We start from the raw sequence: 19,589 nt of genomic DNA, 5'->3' as shown, positions 1-19,589 counted from the left end.
AACCAAAAACAAAAAAAGTATTCTCAGTTTCCATTAACAAAAAACGTACTTGAATAAAAACTAAACAACATAAAGCCAAAGTGGAAATAAATACTGCATTCAGCCAAAAGAGTGCAGATTATGAAGTCTGTGTACTATATTGCCCTTCAGTAATCACTAGATTGAAATAGAGAAGATGAGCACATCCGACTACCTAATGCAGTAGTTCATACTACACAATTTTTTGCCCCTATTTTCCCTTTACGAAAATCTTAGATCGTTGGCCGTTCTAAGATTGTCGCTGGTGATTTCGTAACCGATCATCCTGCAGTGTATGGTGTGTTTCGGTAGATCGTCGTGGCCGCTCCGATCTAAATCGGGATTTCCCCGACTGTGAGCTTAACGCTAAATGTGACAGGCAGCCAATCAGAAAGCGCAGATTCTTCTCCGTGCTTTCTGTAGGGAAATTACGAGGGGAATCCCAAACAGCTGACACAACGCAACACGAAGTCCAGCGGACATCGGAGATGATTTTTGGAAACAACATTGTTTATTCAACATTTTGTGCAAAGAATATAGACATGATGAGGAGTTGGAGCCAAATTGCTACTACAGTTGATAAACCCGGTAAATTTCAGCTGTTCTTCGTTAACGTGACATAAATAGGTTATAATAATGTTCACGCAGTCAGGACTTTACGCTGACTCTAGTCACATGCATTGCAGGTAGATTGTAGTAAAACATTGATTAATGCCTGATTTTAAAATTAAGTTAACTGTACTTGTAGCCATTATTTTGTGCCCATGTGGCTGGACACCACACGACACAATGAACCCGATTGAACCGTTATACCTAGGATTTCTGTTGGCTAATGTGTGGTCTCAGGTTTTGAAAATGGACCGACAGTCGGCCAACAACTCATGTAGTGTGCGCTGAACATTACACTAAGGAAATGGGGAGGGTCAGTGGAGAGCACCGGAGGTGAGCCTTTTTTCATTCAGTGTCATCAATAGAAAGAAAAAAAGGCAGGAGGAGACGATAAAGCCGATGATTAAAATGAGGTTGATAGGTTTAATTTATCGTGCGATTAATTGATTTTCGTTTATCGCGACAGGCCTACCTCCATGCAGATTTCCCTTTTTGCTTTTTCGTTGCAAAAAGCAAAAATCCTTCTGGATTGGGATACACCAGAAGGCTGTTTCACAACAGTAAGATTACAAAATCCAGGATAATAGATAAAGATGGTCTTATCGTTCCATGGACCTTATCAAGCTCCGCCCAGAAACGCCCCTCGAAAGTCCGACGCTTAGCTCCAATGTCTAAACATGGCATTTTTCATTCTCTGCAGAGTATTTCTGAGTTGATTAGTTTAGCATTTCTGCCGGATTTTTACAAAATATCAGCCACGACAATGGACAAGGGAACCAACAAGTTCATGTCATCTTTTTTGGACGACATCAAGATGTTTTAGCCACGCAATGCCTCTAACATTGTGCGAGTTGCAGCTAAATGCTACCAGTCGATGAGGAAAACGGCAGATTCTCACACCGTCGGCATAAATATAGCTGTAGAAAAGATCACTGATGGCTATTGTTCTTGCAAGGCTGGGTAAGTCGGGCATTCATGGTTTTGAGGGTTCGATTGTGCCTAGGACTTATACACGGTACTCGGTGCTAGCATGGCTAACACGATTACAGTTTAGTAAAAGCTAGCGTGGCTAGCATGATTACAATTTAGTAAAAAGCCTTTTCAGGTGAAATAAAATGTTTAATTATGTCAGATACGGTACACATTGCATATTGATCTGTTCAGCTAATGTAAGGCTGTAACAGACAGGCTTCAGGATGTAGAAGTTGTATTGGTACTGCCATTATGCTGTCCTTGGCTAAAAGGTTTTCATAATGGATGTGTTTATTATTGACTTTATTTTTTCATTCACTAAACACAAAGAAAGCAAAGCAATAATACTTACACCAGCAAACACTTTGTTCTTATTGATCCTACGACGGTTGAGCTTCAAATCCGGTCGTGCACAAGCTTTAATCCAAGCAAGACATTCCGTTTCAGATTTTGGAAATGTGAATTTTAGTTCCACAAACGATCAGGATACCTGACATCGGCTGTACAGATACAGGCGATATGTACTGACGGAGAATAAATTTTTTTTTAGTCCTAACGCAAAAACTTTCTGTCGGTCTGGTAGTCCACAATGTATATTAGCATGAGTTTGTGAGCCGGTAACCCACGTGATAGCTGCACTGTGACGTAAAATGGGCATTAGCCAATGAAAGGTGGACCCTGTAGTAAGTTGGTTCATCCTGTCTTTTTCCGTTTCACAAAAACTAAACGAACAAAATCCTTAGAGGATATCTCTAGAAACATAACTTTTGTTATGTTTCTAGAGATATGTTAAATTTGGAGTATTATGGAAAAACAAAGATCTATAACTCTTGCAATCTAATATTTTGTCTGTCAAAATTGTTTTTTCATAAAGAAAGAGACCTAAGGTCATCCTCATGTGGCAGGAAAGGAGGTGGAGGTTGCACCTGCTGGCAGGGTAATTGCAAGCGAGCCAATAGCACCAGATGGCGCTCAGTATAACAGCTGAGGTAAGCTGCAGACTGACACTTGGAGAGAAAGGAGGCTGCTGTAAACAAACGCAGAGGTAGAGGTGTGGCTGGATGGTGGCAGGATCACTGGAGAGCGCAAAGACAGGGAAGTTTGGAACTGAACTTCAGATGATAAATGCGACTTAAATCAGAACATGACAACGATGGATTAGGGCTGTATAAATAAATCGATTTTGCGACATATATCGCTATTTTCCACCCTCGGAAAGCATCGATTTTTCATCCGCGAGTATCGATCCGTTAAACCATAGGGGTCCATAGCCTTACAGCTCTTTTTAACGTCTAGTTTGTTACAGCGTAGCAGCAAGACTCCGCCTATCTCAGTCTCATTTTCAACTTGAGCTTAAAGTGCTCATTATAAACTACACACCAGTTTTTAAATTGTGATAATAGGCCAAGTATAACCGGAGTTATGCTAAAATTAGTAAACCATATTTTTCCCGAATGTCAGAGAAATGTCAAAAGCGCTGCCATTCCCTGGCTTTTCCGATTATGTGAGAGGGACTGAGCTTCCAAACGTACAAAACTAAACGGAACATTACATTCCTGTGTTTTGGAAATGTAAAATCTTCAATAAATAACGATGGGCTGTATTTTGTTGCTGAGAAACGAAGTAAAGTTGCGGAAAGAAGTAGCGATGCGAACGGAGCAGCTGCAAAAGCAGTGAGATCGCGAAAGTAATGCAAATTTCGACTGGTAGCATTCACTTCGTAATTAGTTTTTAGCTTAGCGGTTTTTGTTCTGTATATAAAGGATTACCTGAAGAATGAACATGGGTTGATCCGAAGCGGGCACGCAGCGGCACTGTGTTTTGAGCAGGAAGTCGAAGAGGGAAAAACCCTCAGCCGGAATCCGCGGCGCAGTGAGGAAGTCCATGATAACAATGGCTGATCGATCATTCTTATTAGCAACAGACAGAGTATCAGAGACTTAGAGAACGATGAGATCCTGGCAGTCTGAGAGGCAGCTACTCAGAGATCCACGCAGGGGAATAGCTGCGCTGCGTAGCTGCAGGGAGTCGATCACTACGGGGTGAGGTGGAGCCACGACTTTAGCAGTTAGAAGAAAGCAGCTTACAGCCACGGCTAACTCCGGGAGCCAAGGTAGAAAAGCCTTTTTCACCATAGTCCAAAAGACTGCATTTGTGGCTGCATTTTTACTCCAAAATGCAGCCACAGTGTCCAAAAGAAAAAACATAAGTGCAATCATTTGCATATTGAGAGTCTACAGAGGCTGATAATCTCCCCACTCTGCTCCTGGATTACCATTTAAACTTTTGAATTTTATGTCAAATCCACATGAATTAAATGACAGAAACAAATTCTCTCACTGCATCTTTGATTCATTTTGTCCAGCTGCAGACTGTTAGACTGTCCAATCAGTCAGGTATTGGACAGCTTTTAATCAGTTTTCAGTTAAGTAAATTCAAGTCTAGGGAACACAAAATGTCACTAAAATCACTGTCCTTCTAAAATCTTTCAGAAAATCGTAAAAATGCACTTAATCGTATCGAATTGTATCACTCAAATATTGTGATACATATCGTATCGTGACCAGAATATCGTATCGTATTGTGAAATTATTGTATCACTACACCCCTACGATGGATTTGAAAGAAGTGACTGGAATAGTGTTGATTGTAACGGTGAGGAAGGGAGGGATGGTCAAAATGAAGAAAGTGGGAAAAGTTGGGGAAGGGTGGCAAGAAGCAGCGGACCGCTGAAAGAAGAAAAAGGAAAATGAGGAAAGCACAGAAGACACTGAAGGCATTGAGGAAAGAGCAGAAGAAATAAAAAATCCAACTTTGAATATTATAGTAAGATTTGATGGAGGAGTTAAGGAGATTGAACCACTTAAGTGCATGTTGGAGAAATTAAACATGCTAAAATACTGAGAGACTGAAATCTTCTGATTGGATGTAATTCGGAAGTTCAGGTGGAAAAGGCGAAGAAACTTGAGTGGGTGTGTAAAGTCAAAGTGAGGACAGTTGTTAAAGTGGGTGAAAAAAGAAATAATGAAAGTAAAGGAATTGTTACAGGAGTGCCTTTAAGTGTAAGCATGAAAGATTTAGTTGGGGATTTAAAGACAATCATAGGGATGTAAAAGGAGCACGAAGACTGACAAGGAGTCCAGAGAAAGCTGAAACAGAAACTGTGTTGGTGGAGTTTGAAACAAAAGAAATGCCAAAGCAGGTTTTCTTTGGTTTGATAAGATTTAGTGTCGGGGAATTTGTGGCCAAACCAGTGAGATGTTTCAGCTGTCAGGAATTTGGCCATGTTGCTAAAATGTGTAAAGGATAAAGGAGATGTGCCCGATGTTCTGGAGACCATGAATATGGAAAATGTGGAGTTGGAGTTAAACCAAAGTGCTGTAGTTGTGGAGGAGAGCATAGTGTCGCCTTTTGGGGATGTGAAGGGATGAAACGGCAAACAATTATACAGAAAACAAACGTTATGCAGAAAGTAACATATGCAGAAGCATGTAAAGTGGTTGAAAATGAGAAACAGAATGCAAAATCTTTGACAGTAGAAAAACAAGTAATCCCAAAGGTTATGGGAATGGTTGAAAAGAAAATGGAAGAGGAAAAAAGAAAATGGTGACTTTTATTCGTACCAAACAGTTGGTGGGGAGGTAAAAAAGAAATCTTTTTTCGTACGTAAGGAAGAATACACACACATATACATATGTATATGTAGGTAGATAGTTGCAATTGTAATTCATGCTCGGTGGACTAGTAGCCTCTGGTGGATTATTGGTGGGTTTTTTCTTTTTTTCATTTGTTTCTTTTTTTTCCATTTCTGTCGTAAATGAACAATTTCTCCCATTTACTTCAGTAAAGTTGACAATTGCTCTTTTCCTGTTTTCATCTCCAGATTCTCTCCAGTGTAACATTTATAAGCAGGAGAGGAGATCAACTCTGGACCAGGAGGAGTTAAAACCTCTGCAGGTGAAACAAGAACGGGGAGAACCAGAAGATCAGCAGATAAAAGAAGAGCAAGAGGATCTAGAACATCAGCAGATAAAAGAAGAACAGGAGGATCTAGAACATCAGCAGATAAAAGAAGAGCAGGAGGATCTAGAACACCGTCAGATAAAATTGGAAGAGAAGGAAGTTTACTGCAGTCAGGATGAAAAACAGATTGAATTAAAACAGGAGACTGATGCGTACATGGTGGCTCAAGTTGATGAGCAAACAAACCAAACTGAATCAGAACCAAACAGGAACCAGGTCATCTTCCAGGAAGCTGCTGAAGCTGCGAACCAAAATCAGAAAAGAAGAAAACCTTTCTCATGTGTGACCTGTGGAAAAAGTTTTAGTCGAAAACAGCATTTAACTGATCACATGATGATACACAGAGATGAAAAGCCATTTTCATGTGTGACTTGTAGGAGAAGTTTTTGTCAAAAACAAGGTTTAACTCAGCACATGATGATTCACACTGGTGAAAAGCCGTTTTCATGTGCTACCTGTGGAAAAGTTTTTCGTCACAAAGTTAGTTTAACTCAGCACACAAGGATGCACACCGGTGAAGAGCCGTTTTCATGTGTGACCTGTGGAAAAGGTTTTTGTCGCAAACTTAGTTTAACTCGGCACATGATGATTCACACTGGTGAAAAGCCGTTTTCATGTGTGACTTGTGGGAGAAGTTTTTGTCAAAAACAAGGTTTAACTCAGCACATGATGATTCACACTGGTGAAAAGCCGTTTTCATGTGCTACCTGTGGAAAAGTTTTTCGTCACAAAGTTAGTTTATGTGTGGATAAACTAACTAAACTAACTAAACTAACATCTGTGTGGATCATCATGATCCACACAGATGAAAAGCCATTTTCATGTGTGACTTGTAGGAAACGTTTCTGTCAAAAACGAAGTTTAACTCAGCACATGGTGCTTCACACTGGTGTAAAGCCGTTTTCATGTGTGAACTGTGGAAAAAGTTTTCATCGCAAATTTAGGTTAAGTCAGCACATGAGGAATCACACAGATGAAAAGCCATTTTCATGTGTGACCTGTGGAAAAAGTTTTAGTTTAAAACAAACTTTAACTCGACACATCTGGATTCACACAGATGAAAAGCTGTTTTCATGTGTGACCTGTGGGAAAAGTTTTGGTCTCAAAGAACATTTAACTCAACACATGATGATTCACACAGGTGAAAAGCCGTAGAAGTGTTCACCAGGTGTGTCCCATGTTGACTACTGTTTGCCTCCATAGCATTTAATGAATTAAGGAAAAGAAATACCAAGATATTCATATATTTAACTTGTCCCTGTACCTCTTACCACCACAACAGGTGAGTCAGTCAGCAGCCTCTCTAACCACCATACCAGTATAAACCCTGTTCCTCCCTCTGTCCCAGTCAAAAGGGTGAGCAACACTGTGTTCAATGACAAGCTAGTTGGCATCATTCCAGGGAATCCATGGGGATTTCTCTCTTTGCCCTTTACAATTGCACAACAAAAACAATATATTTGTTGCTGACAGAAATTCAAACAATCTTCATAAAATGATAAAAAACAGCCTCCTGTCTGGACTGCAGCCAGTCCACACAATTTTACTTTAGCTTGCATTTAAATTAGATATATGATCCCATGTCCCTCCAGACCCGTCCTGTCCTAAGAGAAATTGAAGCTGCAGTATGTCACTTTTATGAATTTTTTTTTTTTTTACATATTTGTTGAAACTGTCATTATGTTGTAGCTTGAATAATAAAAAAACTACATGGCATTTTTTGAGAAGTCTGGATTGCTTTATGTGTATTTTGCATGTTGCCTATGAATTGCTCGTGGGGAGAGACATTTCAAACTTATAGAAAAAGTTTAAGCAACCTACTTGCATATTGGATGTGGACTGAATTTTACTTTTGCATATAAAATTCATGAGCAGTAAATATTGTACTTGTTAACAATATTGGAGCAAAGAAAGCAAGGCAGTTGCAAGCCTTTGAAATTGACGCTTTTATGGGTCAGATAGACTCAAGAAATTGTAACAGCGGGGGTGGGGGGGCAATTTAAATTTTTTTCAGGGGGCCCATGATTCCTGGCAGCGCCCCTGCATTTCTGTCGGCTAATGTGCGGAATCTCAAGTTTTGAAAATTGGTCAACAATCAGCCGACAAGATCGTGTTGGATTACACTGAGGAAGGGAGGGTGAGTGGAGAGCACCGGAGCTGAGCCTTTTTTCTTTCAGTGTCATCAACAGAAAGGGAAAAAGGCAGGAAGAGACGATTAAGCCGATAATTAAAATGAGGTCGATAGTTTTAATTTATTGTGTGGTTAATTGATTTATTGATTATCGCGACAGGCCTACTGACTATTTCATGTATGAACAAAGTCTGACAGGACATGGACTCCCTTCCAGAACTTTGTCACAAGATTGGACTTGAGGAATTGATTTGTATTATTCTGTACAGTAGAGTGGGTGGGGTGGATGTTTAATACATTGATAATAAAAAATTCAAGGTGTAAACTGTTACATTAATTGTGCATTTTCAAAATGATCTATAAACAATAATCTTTGTTAGGTTTGTCTTTCAAGCAAAATGAGATTGTAAGTGATGCTGTTTTACGTTTCAAATTACGTAAAATTTGAAGTAGGTAAGTAACTACCTACTAGCTAACTCTACCTATGTAAAATCTTTATGAATAAATAAAACATTTTTACTTGCAATATTCACTATGAACTAGTTTTTATGAAATGATTTTTCTTGATAGCTTAAAGCATGGTTGATTTTAGTCTTCAATAATTCGTTGTGTCTTTTGTCTTAGTTGTATTTTTAACTTTTCTGTTGCAGCTGTCTTCTATTATAGATTACTAGGAATTTAATATTGGAACTATTTTAATTAAATTAAACTCAACACAATCGATGGTAAAAATACACAATTAGATTTTGTTTGTTGCCAACAACGCCACCTGGGACTTACTCCCAGCCCCAGGGAAATGAAAAAGGACACAGGTAAGTTTTTGCAAGAGACACTGTTTCAGCGTTATAATTTATTAAAATAAAAACAGTAAAATAATTAAGTGTACAAACCGGTGCTGAGCGGCTCTCAATAAGGATGGGCGGCAACCAGCGGTAACTCAGAACAAAGCAGCAGCGCCCATATGAATACTAAGGGAAAGGTTCTTATCTGTTGCGACAGACTGGCGACCTGTCCAGGGTGACCCCGCCTCTCGCCCGGTATGCTAGCTGGAGATGGGCACCAGCAACCCTCCCGACCCCACTGAGGGACAAGGATGTAAGAAAATGGATGGATGGAGGTTCTTATCTGGTGTAGTGAAGAAACTATGAAACATGTTGCGGGATGTAGGAGTTACGAATCAGAGGACGATATTAGCAATGAATATACGGAAAACTGGAATACTGATATTGTATTTGTTTCATTTAGATGAACTGGAATAAAAGATTTTACGTTTTTCAAAGAACTGGCTGTATGAGAAATCTTTAGATGTGATGATCGTATGATCCACAAGGTGGCGGTAATGCAATTACATGAATGCCGACAGTCATAAAATCCCAAAGAAGAGGAAGAAGAAAAAGACAAAGAAGACGGCACGTGGTCTGTTGTGTTGAATGTTCGAGTTTCTCTAAAAATATCTTCAGTCCAGCTTGAACCAGTTTATGAACAAGTGGTTAACTGCTGCTGAAGAAACTTTCACAGAGTTTAAAGAAATAACCGTCAAGTCGGAGGAAGAGATGGATGATCAGCGCAGACTGCTTGATTTCTCCCGGACTCCCCGGATAATCTTACATCGAATAGGTAGGAAACACCAGCGACTGGATGCAGGTTAAGATCTAAATGTATGACGCTTTCTGTATAAGGATCATTTTAGTAATTGCTCCTTTCCCGTGTAAATATTTTTTGCTTATAACAAAATGAACGCAGACATCAAAATTGTGGAAACGGCTTATTTGTGACGAGAGAAAATGGAGCCGGTGACCTCCGTTGTGTTTTTTATTTATTTTATTTTTTATGGCTCTTCCTTCTTTATAACTACAGAGACTTACATTTGAAAACGAAAAAATACAGCGGAGCCGATGTTCGCCTTCTAGCCCGACAACCCTAAACATAAAGTCAGATCTACAATGCGATAAAACAAAACATATTCGTGTGTTGGAATGGCCCAGTCAAAGTTCACATCGTCAGTTAGTTCACAGGTGTATCCCTCTTTTTGTTGGTATTTCACATAAAATTTCACTTAAATATATTTATGCATGTGGGTGGCAAAATGTTGAAAAGTTCAAGGGGCATTTTTACTTTTCAAGCCACAGTAGAAACAATGCAGCGCAAAGTTAGTGAAATAAGCAGAGGAAAATAGTGGTGACTTTTGTATTTGTAAATGTAATAATTCGTAAAAAAAAAAAAAAAAAACATAAAATGTATTTTAAAATAATAAAGCCTACAATAAATATTTTCATAATGTGTAAAATATATTATAATAAATGTGAGGACTAAATCATTTTAAAAATCTGGGCCTTCATCTACGAAACGTGCTTTCACACATATTTTACACAAAAGCAGGCAAAATTGAAAATGTGTGAAAGTTTTTGTAAATATACACAAACTTTTTACCTGCCACAAAAAAGTGCGGCAGCCACACACATTTTTTTGTGGATAAACTACAAAGCGCCAAAATTCACCTAAATTAATTAAAACCAGACTTCATTCACTGTTATTTAGACCAAGAAGCATCATGATTGTAATTTTTTATTGTTTAAACTGAACCACATTTATCCTCAGACAATAACATACAGACAAAATAAATAACAATAAAAGGGACAGGACAACCTCACTTGAATTTAAATATTAGATTTCCTCAGCTTTTGTAACATGAAAATGTAACTTGCCATCACTTATATGATAACGCCTTAATTTCACTGAAAAAGAAAACTGGGACGGATTAGCATATCAGCATATCAACATCAAACAGGTTTGATTATTCTTAAGGTGATCAAGGTGTGTAGTACTTAAGTATCTGCAAAATGTACAAGGCTTTTTCACTGATAGAGAACATCGCCAATTGAAGGGTTCATGTAGGGAGTGTGCGTTCAGAGACTATATTGATTATTGATCTGGGACATGTTGGTGGTTTATTAGCATTTAGATTGTCCTGGATCTCAGAGCAGAACTTGAGCCAGGCGGTACCGGTGCAGCTGAAGCTGCTGACGGTTCAGTCAGTCGTCTTTCAGTCGAGCCATGCAAATGAATTCAGCTTTATGAAGAGAAAGTGTCTCCATTCCTTAAATGTCCAACTTCTATGTGGAGAAGTGCCTAATGCACTTGGTGGCACGTTGACCTGAACACAATCGCATCTGGAATAAACTTCCACATTCCCCACTCACCACAAACGACTCTCTGTCTTTGCATCCTGGCTGAACGCTCTGCCGTCCACACAAACATTTCCTCTTGAATTAACCAACTCTGTCTTTATTATTTTCTTTTCTTTTTATTTGGAATTTTTCCTTTAAAATTTATTCGTTTTTGTGGAGTGACATTATGTGCCGTGAAATGCACCTTCGAAATAAAATATATAATTATTATTGTTAGAACTCCTGAGAAGAAAGGACCACTGCCATAGTTACATAGTTACTGGTGGAAGTATTCCAGGTATATAAACTAGTTCACTAGTATTTATGGGTGGCGACAAGGCGGACCAGAAGCTGTTCTATATTTCTGGCAAACTGGGACGTAGAAAGGAAAGATGAGCAGCCATTTGCATGCACACATTTTTATACATGTGAATTTTTTATGCGCTACTTGTCTTTTGTCCATATGCCAATTTTTAGTGTGAAAGCTGCGCATAAGGAGACCCCTGGCCATTAGAGAAGTCTCCAAAGGTCAAATGGATATGTGAACTGATCTATCTTTCCACACTCTTGAATTTTCAGGCGTATTTTTATTTTTGGTGATTTCTCTCTTAAATGATAGTTTTTCATTTACTTCAATGAAGGTAATTAGTCATTTTCTGTTTCTTGTCCAGATTGCTTGCAGTGTAACGTTTGTAACCAGGAGAGGAGATCCACTCTGGACCAGGAGGAGTTAGAACCTCTGCAGGTGAAGCAAGAACAGGAAGAACCAGAAGATCATCAGATAAAACAAGAGCAGGAGGATCTAGAACATCAGCAGATAAAAGTGGAAGAGAAAGAAGTTTACTGCAGTCAGAGTGAAGAACAGGTTGAGTTAAAACAGGAGACTGATACCTGCATGGTAGTTCCTGTTGATGAACAAACATCTCACACTGAATCGGAACCAAACATGAACCAAGTCATCTTCCAAGAAGCTGCTGAAGCTGAGAACCAAAATCAGAAAAGAAAACCTTTCTCATGTGCCATCTGTGAAAAACGTTTTGCTTTCAGATCTGCTTTTGAGGCTCACATGAGAACTCATATGGGTGAAAAGCCGTTTTCATGTGTGACCTGTGGTAAATGTTTTAGTCAAAAAGAGATTTTAACTAACCACATGAGGTGTCACAAAAATGAAAAGCAGTTTTTGTGTGTGATCTGTGAAAAGCAATTTGCTTTCAAATCTGCTTTCAATGTTCACATGACAACTCATATGGCTGAAAAGCCTTTTTCATGTGAGACCTGTGGAAAAAGATTTGCTTTCAAATCTGCTTTCAATGTTCATGTGAGAACTCACTCCAGAGAAAAGCCTTTTTTATGTGTCACCTATGGGAAAAGTTTTGGTCGAAAGCAATATTTAACTGAGCACATGATGATTCACTCAGGGGAAAAGCCATTTTCATGTGTGAACTGTGGAAAGCGTTTTGCTTTCAAAACTGCTTTTGATGTTCATATGAGAACTCACACTGGGGAAAAGCCTTTTTCATGTGTGACCTGTGGAAAGCGTTTTGCTTTCAAAACTGCTTTTGATGTTCATATGAGAACTCACACTGGGGAAAAGCCATTTTCATGTGTGAACTGTGGAAAGCGTTTTGCTTTCAAAACTGCTTTTGATGCTCATGAGAACTCGCACAGGGGAAAAACCTTTTTCATGCATCACCCATGGGAAAAGTTTCAGTAATAAACGTGTTTTACTTAATCATATTGTAATTCACACAAATAAGAGGCCTTTTTGGTGTCTGACTTGTGGAAAAGGTTTCAATGAAAAATGTCATTTTACTGTTCACATGAGAAATCACTCGGGTAATAATTAATTTAGAGCACAGAAAAATCTAAAATAGAAATTGTAATGAAGAAGCCTAATTTGTCAGTTTATTCCTGACCATAACATAATCCTCAACTTATTGTGTAAAATCTTCTAAATCTGTGCAGGATTTCAATGGTTGGACTGCTTTAGCTATAGTGAGACCAGAGGCTCTTCTGCTTAAAATCCAGATTTTTTTCCCCATAACAACATAAAGTTGAGTTTTAAACATGAAGGATGAAGGGGCTGATGAAGACGATGCTCAAAATAATTCATAAACATAAACTGTTTTCTGATGGAAGTTCTTTTCAGTATCACCTGATGCAGATGGGTATCACATTTCCTTAATGAATTAAAATTCCCAAAATGTTTAATGGAGAAAAAATAAGTATAATTCAAAAACGGAACATACTAAAATGGGTTGGTGTTCTCAAATCTGTAAAAAAAAAAAAAAATATCTGATAGGTTTGTCTTTTAAGCAAAATAATATGGAAATTGACGCTTTCATTTGTTTAAAATTATATTAATCAGTCTAACTACCTATTTAATAAAATCCATTCGTTCTTTACAGTAAATGCAAAATTCACCACACTAATTTATGGATTGATTGTACAAAGTGTGTGTGATTGTCTTCAATAATTTGCCGTTTCTCTCAAGTTAGTTGTAATAATATTTTGGTCTTTCCTGCTGAGCGGTCTTCTGTGAAAGATTGTCTTTTTTATGTTTAAATGGCTTATGTGTATTTAGATCTAAAAGTTATACTAATGTCTTAGAAGCTAATTAAATGTAATGTTTCATTTAGGAATATAAGTTTAGAGTTTTTCTTTAGCATGTTTATCACCTTGTATTTCAGCCGAGTAGATGGTGACAGTAGACCTGTTGCCACTGTGGTTAATGTAATCGACGGTCTTGTGCGAAATTCTGTGTCCCCTGTGAAAACCCGTTTCCCCTGGGTCGGGATCAATTTCTCAGTAAAAAATAACTCATATAATCATGTCAAGGTTGTAACATTCAATTTAATCATCAGCTGTTGTTTTAAAGAGAAGCATGCTAATTTTTTGAGATGGGAATTTTGGGTTTTCGTGAGCTGTTTGCCAAAATCATCATCAGTATTAAAACAATAAAAGACCTGAAATATTTCAGTTGGTGTGCAATGAATCTAAAATATGACAGCTTAATTTTTATCATTACATTATGGAAAATAATGAACTTTCTCACAAAATGCTAATTTTTTTAGAAGGACCTGTAATTTTTTCATTTCTGATATAAGAGAATGGAAACTGGCTGATGGGAGGGCACCAAACATTAAGACTTCCTGAAAAGAAGAGCATGTAGACTTTCTGGTAAATCTTGTTCTAATGTAAAATATCACAGATTACAGGATTAAATGGAAATTTCTGGTATACTACATGCTATCACACATAATTTTTGGGGATTTGTTACTCTTAATTTCCCAAAGTTATGGGGTGAGGAGAGTAGAGAATGGATATTTCAGCTGCCTGAAATAATCCGTTCCCCCTCCATAAAATGGGAACACATTAATCTACCTGCAAGTCTTTAACTGAGTTTAATCTCTCTTTCATGAACAACAAATTATTTGAATATGGTAACGTTTGCTCTTTATTTGACAAAGTTATGAGGGGGCTCTGTTGCATGCAGGCATGAACACCTCCAAAAAACACAGCCTGATGGCACCCTCTGGTGGACAAAAGGTGGAAACTGAAAAGGACCCAAGAGCATTTTTTTTTATTTTTTATCCATAAAATAATGAATTCTAAAAAAAAAAATAAAATGATGAATTCTACTTACATTATCAAATATGTATTGTAGTAAAAACAAATCACATTATAGTGAGATTGTGTGCTTTTGATATTATAATGACAGAAATTATTACTAAAGAAAAAAACATTAGCTGCACTGAGGGGGGCCCCTGGGGCCCTAAGTGGCTGCTTAGTTTGCTTATGCCTTAACCCCCCCGCCCCCAAACCGTCTTAGTTGTCGAGTCCTCGGTAAGATATTTCATCCGATATGCTGGTATTTTCCAGGAGGGGGCGGTAATGTAATAATGTGAATGCCGACAATCAAAATCCCAAAGAAGAAGAATAGGAGGAAGAACAACAAGATGGCGCATGGTTTGTTTTGTTGAATTTTCGAGTTTGTCTAAACGAGTTTCTCAACGAGAAGTTAATCCTGCTGAAGAAACTTTCACAGAGTTTAAAGGAATCATCGTCAAGTCGGAGGAAGAGATGGATGATCAGCGCAGACTGCTGGATTTCTCCCGGATTCCCCGGATAATCTTACATCGAATAGGTAGGAAACACCAGCGTTTGGATGAAGGTCTAAACATAGAAGCTTTCTGTATGAAGATCATTTTAGTAACTGTTCCCCTCCTGTATAAATGTTTTGATATCAGATAAATGAACGCGAACATCACAACTACGTGAGAGGCTTATTTATGTAGAGAGAAAAATAACCAATGACTTTTTTATGGCTCTCCTCCTTTAACTACGGAGTCTTTTGAAAACAGGAGGAATATGAACTATGCAGCGCAAGGTTAGTAAAGCAAGCAACATAAAACAATATTAGTGGTGTTAGTAGCTGTAACATTTAATAATTTGTAATGAATTGTGACGATTGTTTGTCAAACTGTAAAGTCTAACCAACCAGCCACTGCTGCTCTGAGGTGATGCTTCATACGCAGGTAAAATAAGTTTAATGTCCAAAAACTTAAAGATTGCTTTTATGGTTTATTTTCTCCAGCTTGACAAGCAAATAACAAAGATCAAACTTTTCATTGTTTCCTCTCCTGCTCTGGTGAAAACCCACAGGCCCAACCCAGTGCATGCTGGTCCTGTACCAGTCCCTAAACGTATAGAAAATGGACCCACTGTCAGTATTCTGACAGTGGGTTTTTTCTGTTTAACCAGTTATGTTCTAGTTCAGTTTAGTTCAGCCCTTCATGGTTATTCTAGTTTTATTATGTAATGTCACTTATTATTAAATAATGAAACTAGATTAATTAACACTGAATGATCCACCAAGTCCTTCAATAGCTCAGTGTTCGGTCCGGTCTTCATCCGGTCAGTAGTCCCGCTGGTGCTACTGGCTCAGAGCTCCGTTAGCGCTGAAGAGCTTCCACTGCTGTCTGTCTGATGTTCCTCCCAGCAGTTTTGCTCTTTTTCTGATGGGAGTTTGTTCAGGTGATTTATGGATAAAACTGTCAGCACAGGATTTTTTTTCAACTCATTAAAGTAACAATCACCTGTTGGAGTCTTTGTCAGTTTTACTTGTACAAACTTCTTTTGTGGAGAGAAATGTTGAGAGCACAAATGTCGGTCCTTTGGAAGTTCTGATCGGCTCCGACTCGCTCCCACTGCTGCTCTTTTATTTTTCATGAGAAATGATCCAGATTCACCCCACAGTTATTTTTGTGTTTTTTAATTACAGCAAACAGTCACACATTGTGTCATTATCTAACATTGTGTCATTATCTAACATTGTGTCATTATCTAACATTACACCAGTCCAGTACAATATGATAAACAAGAACTCGGGTGAAGTTAGCCTTCCTGTCTTTACTCTGTAGATTCCAGTACAGGATGGATTAAAACGCATCATCAAGCCAGCAGGTGAAGAAATGGAGACCTCCATGGATGAAACGTATAACAAATTATATAAACTTTTTAAAATAATTATGAGTTTTGGTGTATCACAAGCAGCCATTTTTTTTAGTAAATATGAAAATGAAAACATATTTAGGCCAACATGTTCAGCTAGTCTTGGATCCCTTTAAGCCTCTCAGTTTCAGTTCGTCACCTCAACTTGTTTTCTCCTGTTAAACTTCCTGCTTCTCTACCATCTTGGTTGGCCTGGTTTTTTGGATTATGTTCATTTCATTCCAAATTTGGAGACTTTTCTTATTAAATCATCAACAGAACTTTACACCTTTCGTAATTTGTATCCACTTCATCTTATATCATGACACCCTCAGTTCTTTCTATCTAACTTAGAAACGTAAAGAAACAAATAAATTATAAAATAAATAACATAAAATTTAACTGAAAGTTCAAAGTAATAGAAATAAAAAGTAAATATCTCCAACATAGAAAATACCTAGAAATAAGAAAATCTACTTTTAAGCAATAACAATAATGGGTACAATGAATGACTTAATATTTTTAAAATTTGATAATTTTCCAGCTGATAATTTTCAGCTGAATATGTGAACTGATCTGTCTGAATGTCTACACTCTTTATTTTCAGGTGTTGTTCATTTGGTGATTTCTGTCTTAAATGATGAAAGTCTGTTATTTACTTGAATAACATGAACAATTCCTCTTTTTTCTGTTTTCTTATCCAGATTACCTGCTACATAACATTAAGGAGGAGCCATGGAACCAGGAGAGGAGATCCACTCTGGACCAGGAGGAGTTAGAACCTCTGCAGGTGAAACAAGAACAGGAAGAACCAGAAGATCATCAGATAAAAGAAGAGCAGGAGGATCTAGAGCACCAGCAGATAAAAGAGGAAGAGGAAGAAGTTCACTGCAGTCAGAGTGAAGAACAGGTTGAGTTAAAACAGGAGACTGATACCTGCATGGTGGTTCCTGTTGATGAACAAACATCTCACACTGAATCAGAACCAAACAGGAACCAAGTCATCTTCCAGGAAGCTGCTGAAGCTGAGAACCAAAATCAGAAAAGAAGAAAACCTTTCGCATGTGTGACTTGTAAAAAACGTTTCGGATTCAAATCTGTTTTTGATGCTCACATGAGAACTCATACAGGTGAAAAACCTTTTTCATGTGTGAACTGTGGAAAAAATTTTAGTCGAAAAGAGAATTTAACTCTGCACATGATGATTCACATGAATGAAAAGCCATTTTCATGTGTGACCTGTGGAAAAAGTTTTAGTCAAAAATGGAATTTAACTAAGCACAAGAGGATTCACACTGATGAAAAGCCCTTTTCATGTGTGACCTGTGGAAAACGTTTTTGTGAAAAACCGAATTTAACTAACCACATGAGGATTCACACAGGTGAAAAGCCCTTTTCATGTGTGACCTGTGGAAAAAATTTTAATATGAACCAAAATTTAATTAGGCACAAGAGGATTCACACTGGAGAAATGCCGTTCTCATGTGTGACGTGTGGAAAAGGTTTTTGTCAAAAACCGAATTTTACTCGGCACATGAATATTCACAACGGTGAAAAGCCATTTTTATGTGTGACCTGTGGAAAATGTTTCAATCTAAAACGACTTTTAACTAAGCACATGATTATTCACACTGGTGAAAAGCTGTTTGAATGTGTGACCTGTGGAAAAAGTTTTTCTGAAAAACATAATTTAACTAGGCATATGATGACTCATACTGGTGAAAAGCCGTGTTCATGTGTGACTTGTGGAAAAAGTTTTAGTCTCAAACCGAACTTAACTCGGCACATGAGGATTCACACTGGTGAAAAGCTGTTTTCATGTGTGACCTGTGGGAAAGGTTTTGGTCACAAACAACATTTGACTCGACACATGATGATTCACACAGGTGAAAAGCCGTAGAAGTGTTCACCAGGTGTGTCCCATGTTGAGTTTCACAATAAAATTGATTTGGTTAAAAACTAGAACAGGGCTGAAATGATTCCTCGAGTTATTCGAGAACCTTGATTATTAAAATTCCTCAAGGAAAATTAATGTGCATCAAAGCTTCACAAAGTTATATTTTATTTAATGCACCATGTTCCGGACGGGTTTTTACTTGCGTTATGTGGAGCTCTCACTTCCGCCTGAGTTGTTGACAAAAGCCAAGTGTTGGTGTTTGGGGGGAGTAATGACAATTCTAAGGGCCCTTGACCACAGAGCCACAGAATCTCACAAAATAATAGTATTTTTTTTTACAGAAATATAAAAAAATCAGGGCCTTGTCAATTACTGTTATTGTGTTTTTACTATTATTATTAGCAATAAAAATTTAATGTTACCCCTTCCAGAACAAAAAGCACACATCCATATTGACACTGAACTCCCCCCGAATCTGCGTTAAATGGGTCGTTGCTGATTAGCGCACTTGACGCTAAGCTGTTTTCAGCAGTCAGTAGAAGACAAGAACGACTGTGGCAGTTACTATGCTAGGTTTGTCTTTTAAGCAAAATAATATCGAAATTGACGCTTTCATTTGTTTAAAATTATATTAATCAGTCTAACTACCTATTTAATAAAATCCATTCGTTCTTTACAGTAAATGCAAAATTCACCACACTAATTTATGGATTGATTGTACAAAGTGTGTGTGATTGTCTTCAATAATTTGCCGTTTCTCTCAAGTTAGTTGTAATAATATTTTGGTCTTTCCTGCTGAGCGGTCTTCTGTGAAAGATTGTCTTTTTTATATTGAAATGGCTTATGTGTATTTAGATCTAAAAGTTATACTAATGTCTTAGAAGCTAATTAAATGTAATGTTTCATTTAGGAATATAAGTTTAGAGTTTTTCTTTAGCATGTTTATCACCTTGTATTTCAGCCCAGTAGATGGTGACAGTAGACCTGTTGCCACTGTGGTTAATGTAATCGACGGTCTTGTGCGAAATTCTGTTTCCCCTGTGAAAACCCGTTTCCCCTGTGAAAACCCGTTTCCCCTGGGTCGGGAGCGCACATTGCAGCCAGAGAGGCGGATCTGACCATTTTTACAGCGCTTCTGATCAATTTCTCAGTAAAAAATAACTCATATAATCATGTCAAGGTTGCAACATTCAATTTAAACAGCAGTTGTTGTTTTAAAGAGAAGCATGCTAATTTTTTGAGATGGGAATTTTGGGTTTTCATGAGCTGTTTACCAAAA

At 37.8% G+C, this 19,589-nt stretch overlaps 2 protein-coding genes across 3 annotated transcripts in view; both read left to right on the top strand.

The window, feature by feature from the left end:
- LOC103460877 (uncharacterized) overlaps positions 1–19,219 on the top strand; it is a 106,415-nt gene extending 87,196 nt beyond the window's left edge. Inside the window, exons 1-2 of one of the 2 annotated variants that reach the window (XM_081612524.1) lie at positions 14,814–15,067; positions 17,118–19,219. In XM_081612524.1, coding sequence (XP_081468650.1) covers positions 14,887–15,067; positions 17,118–18,313 — 1,377 coding nt within the window. In that variant the 5' untranslated portion in view covers positions 14,814–14,886 and the 3' untranslated portion in view covers positions 18,314–19,219. Of the gene's footprint in view, positions 1–14,813; positions 15,068–17,117 lie in introns of those variants that run through there. The other variant, XM_081612523.1, reaches the window with a different exon arrangement.
- Positions 9,070–13,899, top strand: LOC145553685 (uncharacterized). The gene is made up of 2 exons (XM_081612538.1): positions 9,070–9,370; positions 11,592–13,899. The coding sequence occupies exons 1-2, from the start codon at positions 9,232–9,234 to the stop codon at positions 12,632–12,634; spliced, it is 1,182 nt and encodes a 393-aa protein (XP_081468664.1). The 5' UTR covers positions 9,070–9,231; the 3' UTR covers positions 12,635–13,899.
- Positions 19,220–19,589: the final 370 nt, after the last annotated feature.

This window comes from Poecilia reticulata, chromosome 11 (genome assembly GCF_904066995.2).
Source record: "Poecilia reticulata chromosome 11, P_reticulata-male-v2, whole genome shotgun sequence".
NCBI classification, from domain to species: Eukaryota; Metazoa; Chordata; class Actinopteri; order Cyprinodontiformes; family Poeciliidae; genus Poecilia; species Poecilia reticulata.
Note: the sequence above shows the minus strand (reverse complement) of the source record. Positions and strands in the feature narration are given on the sequence as shown.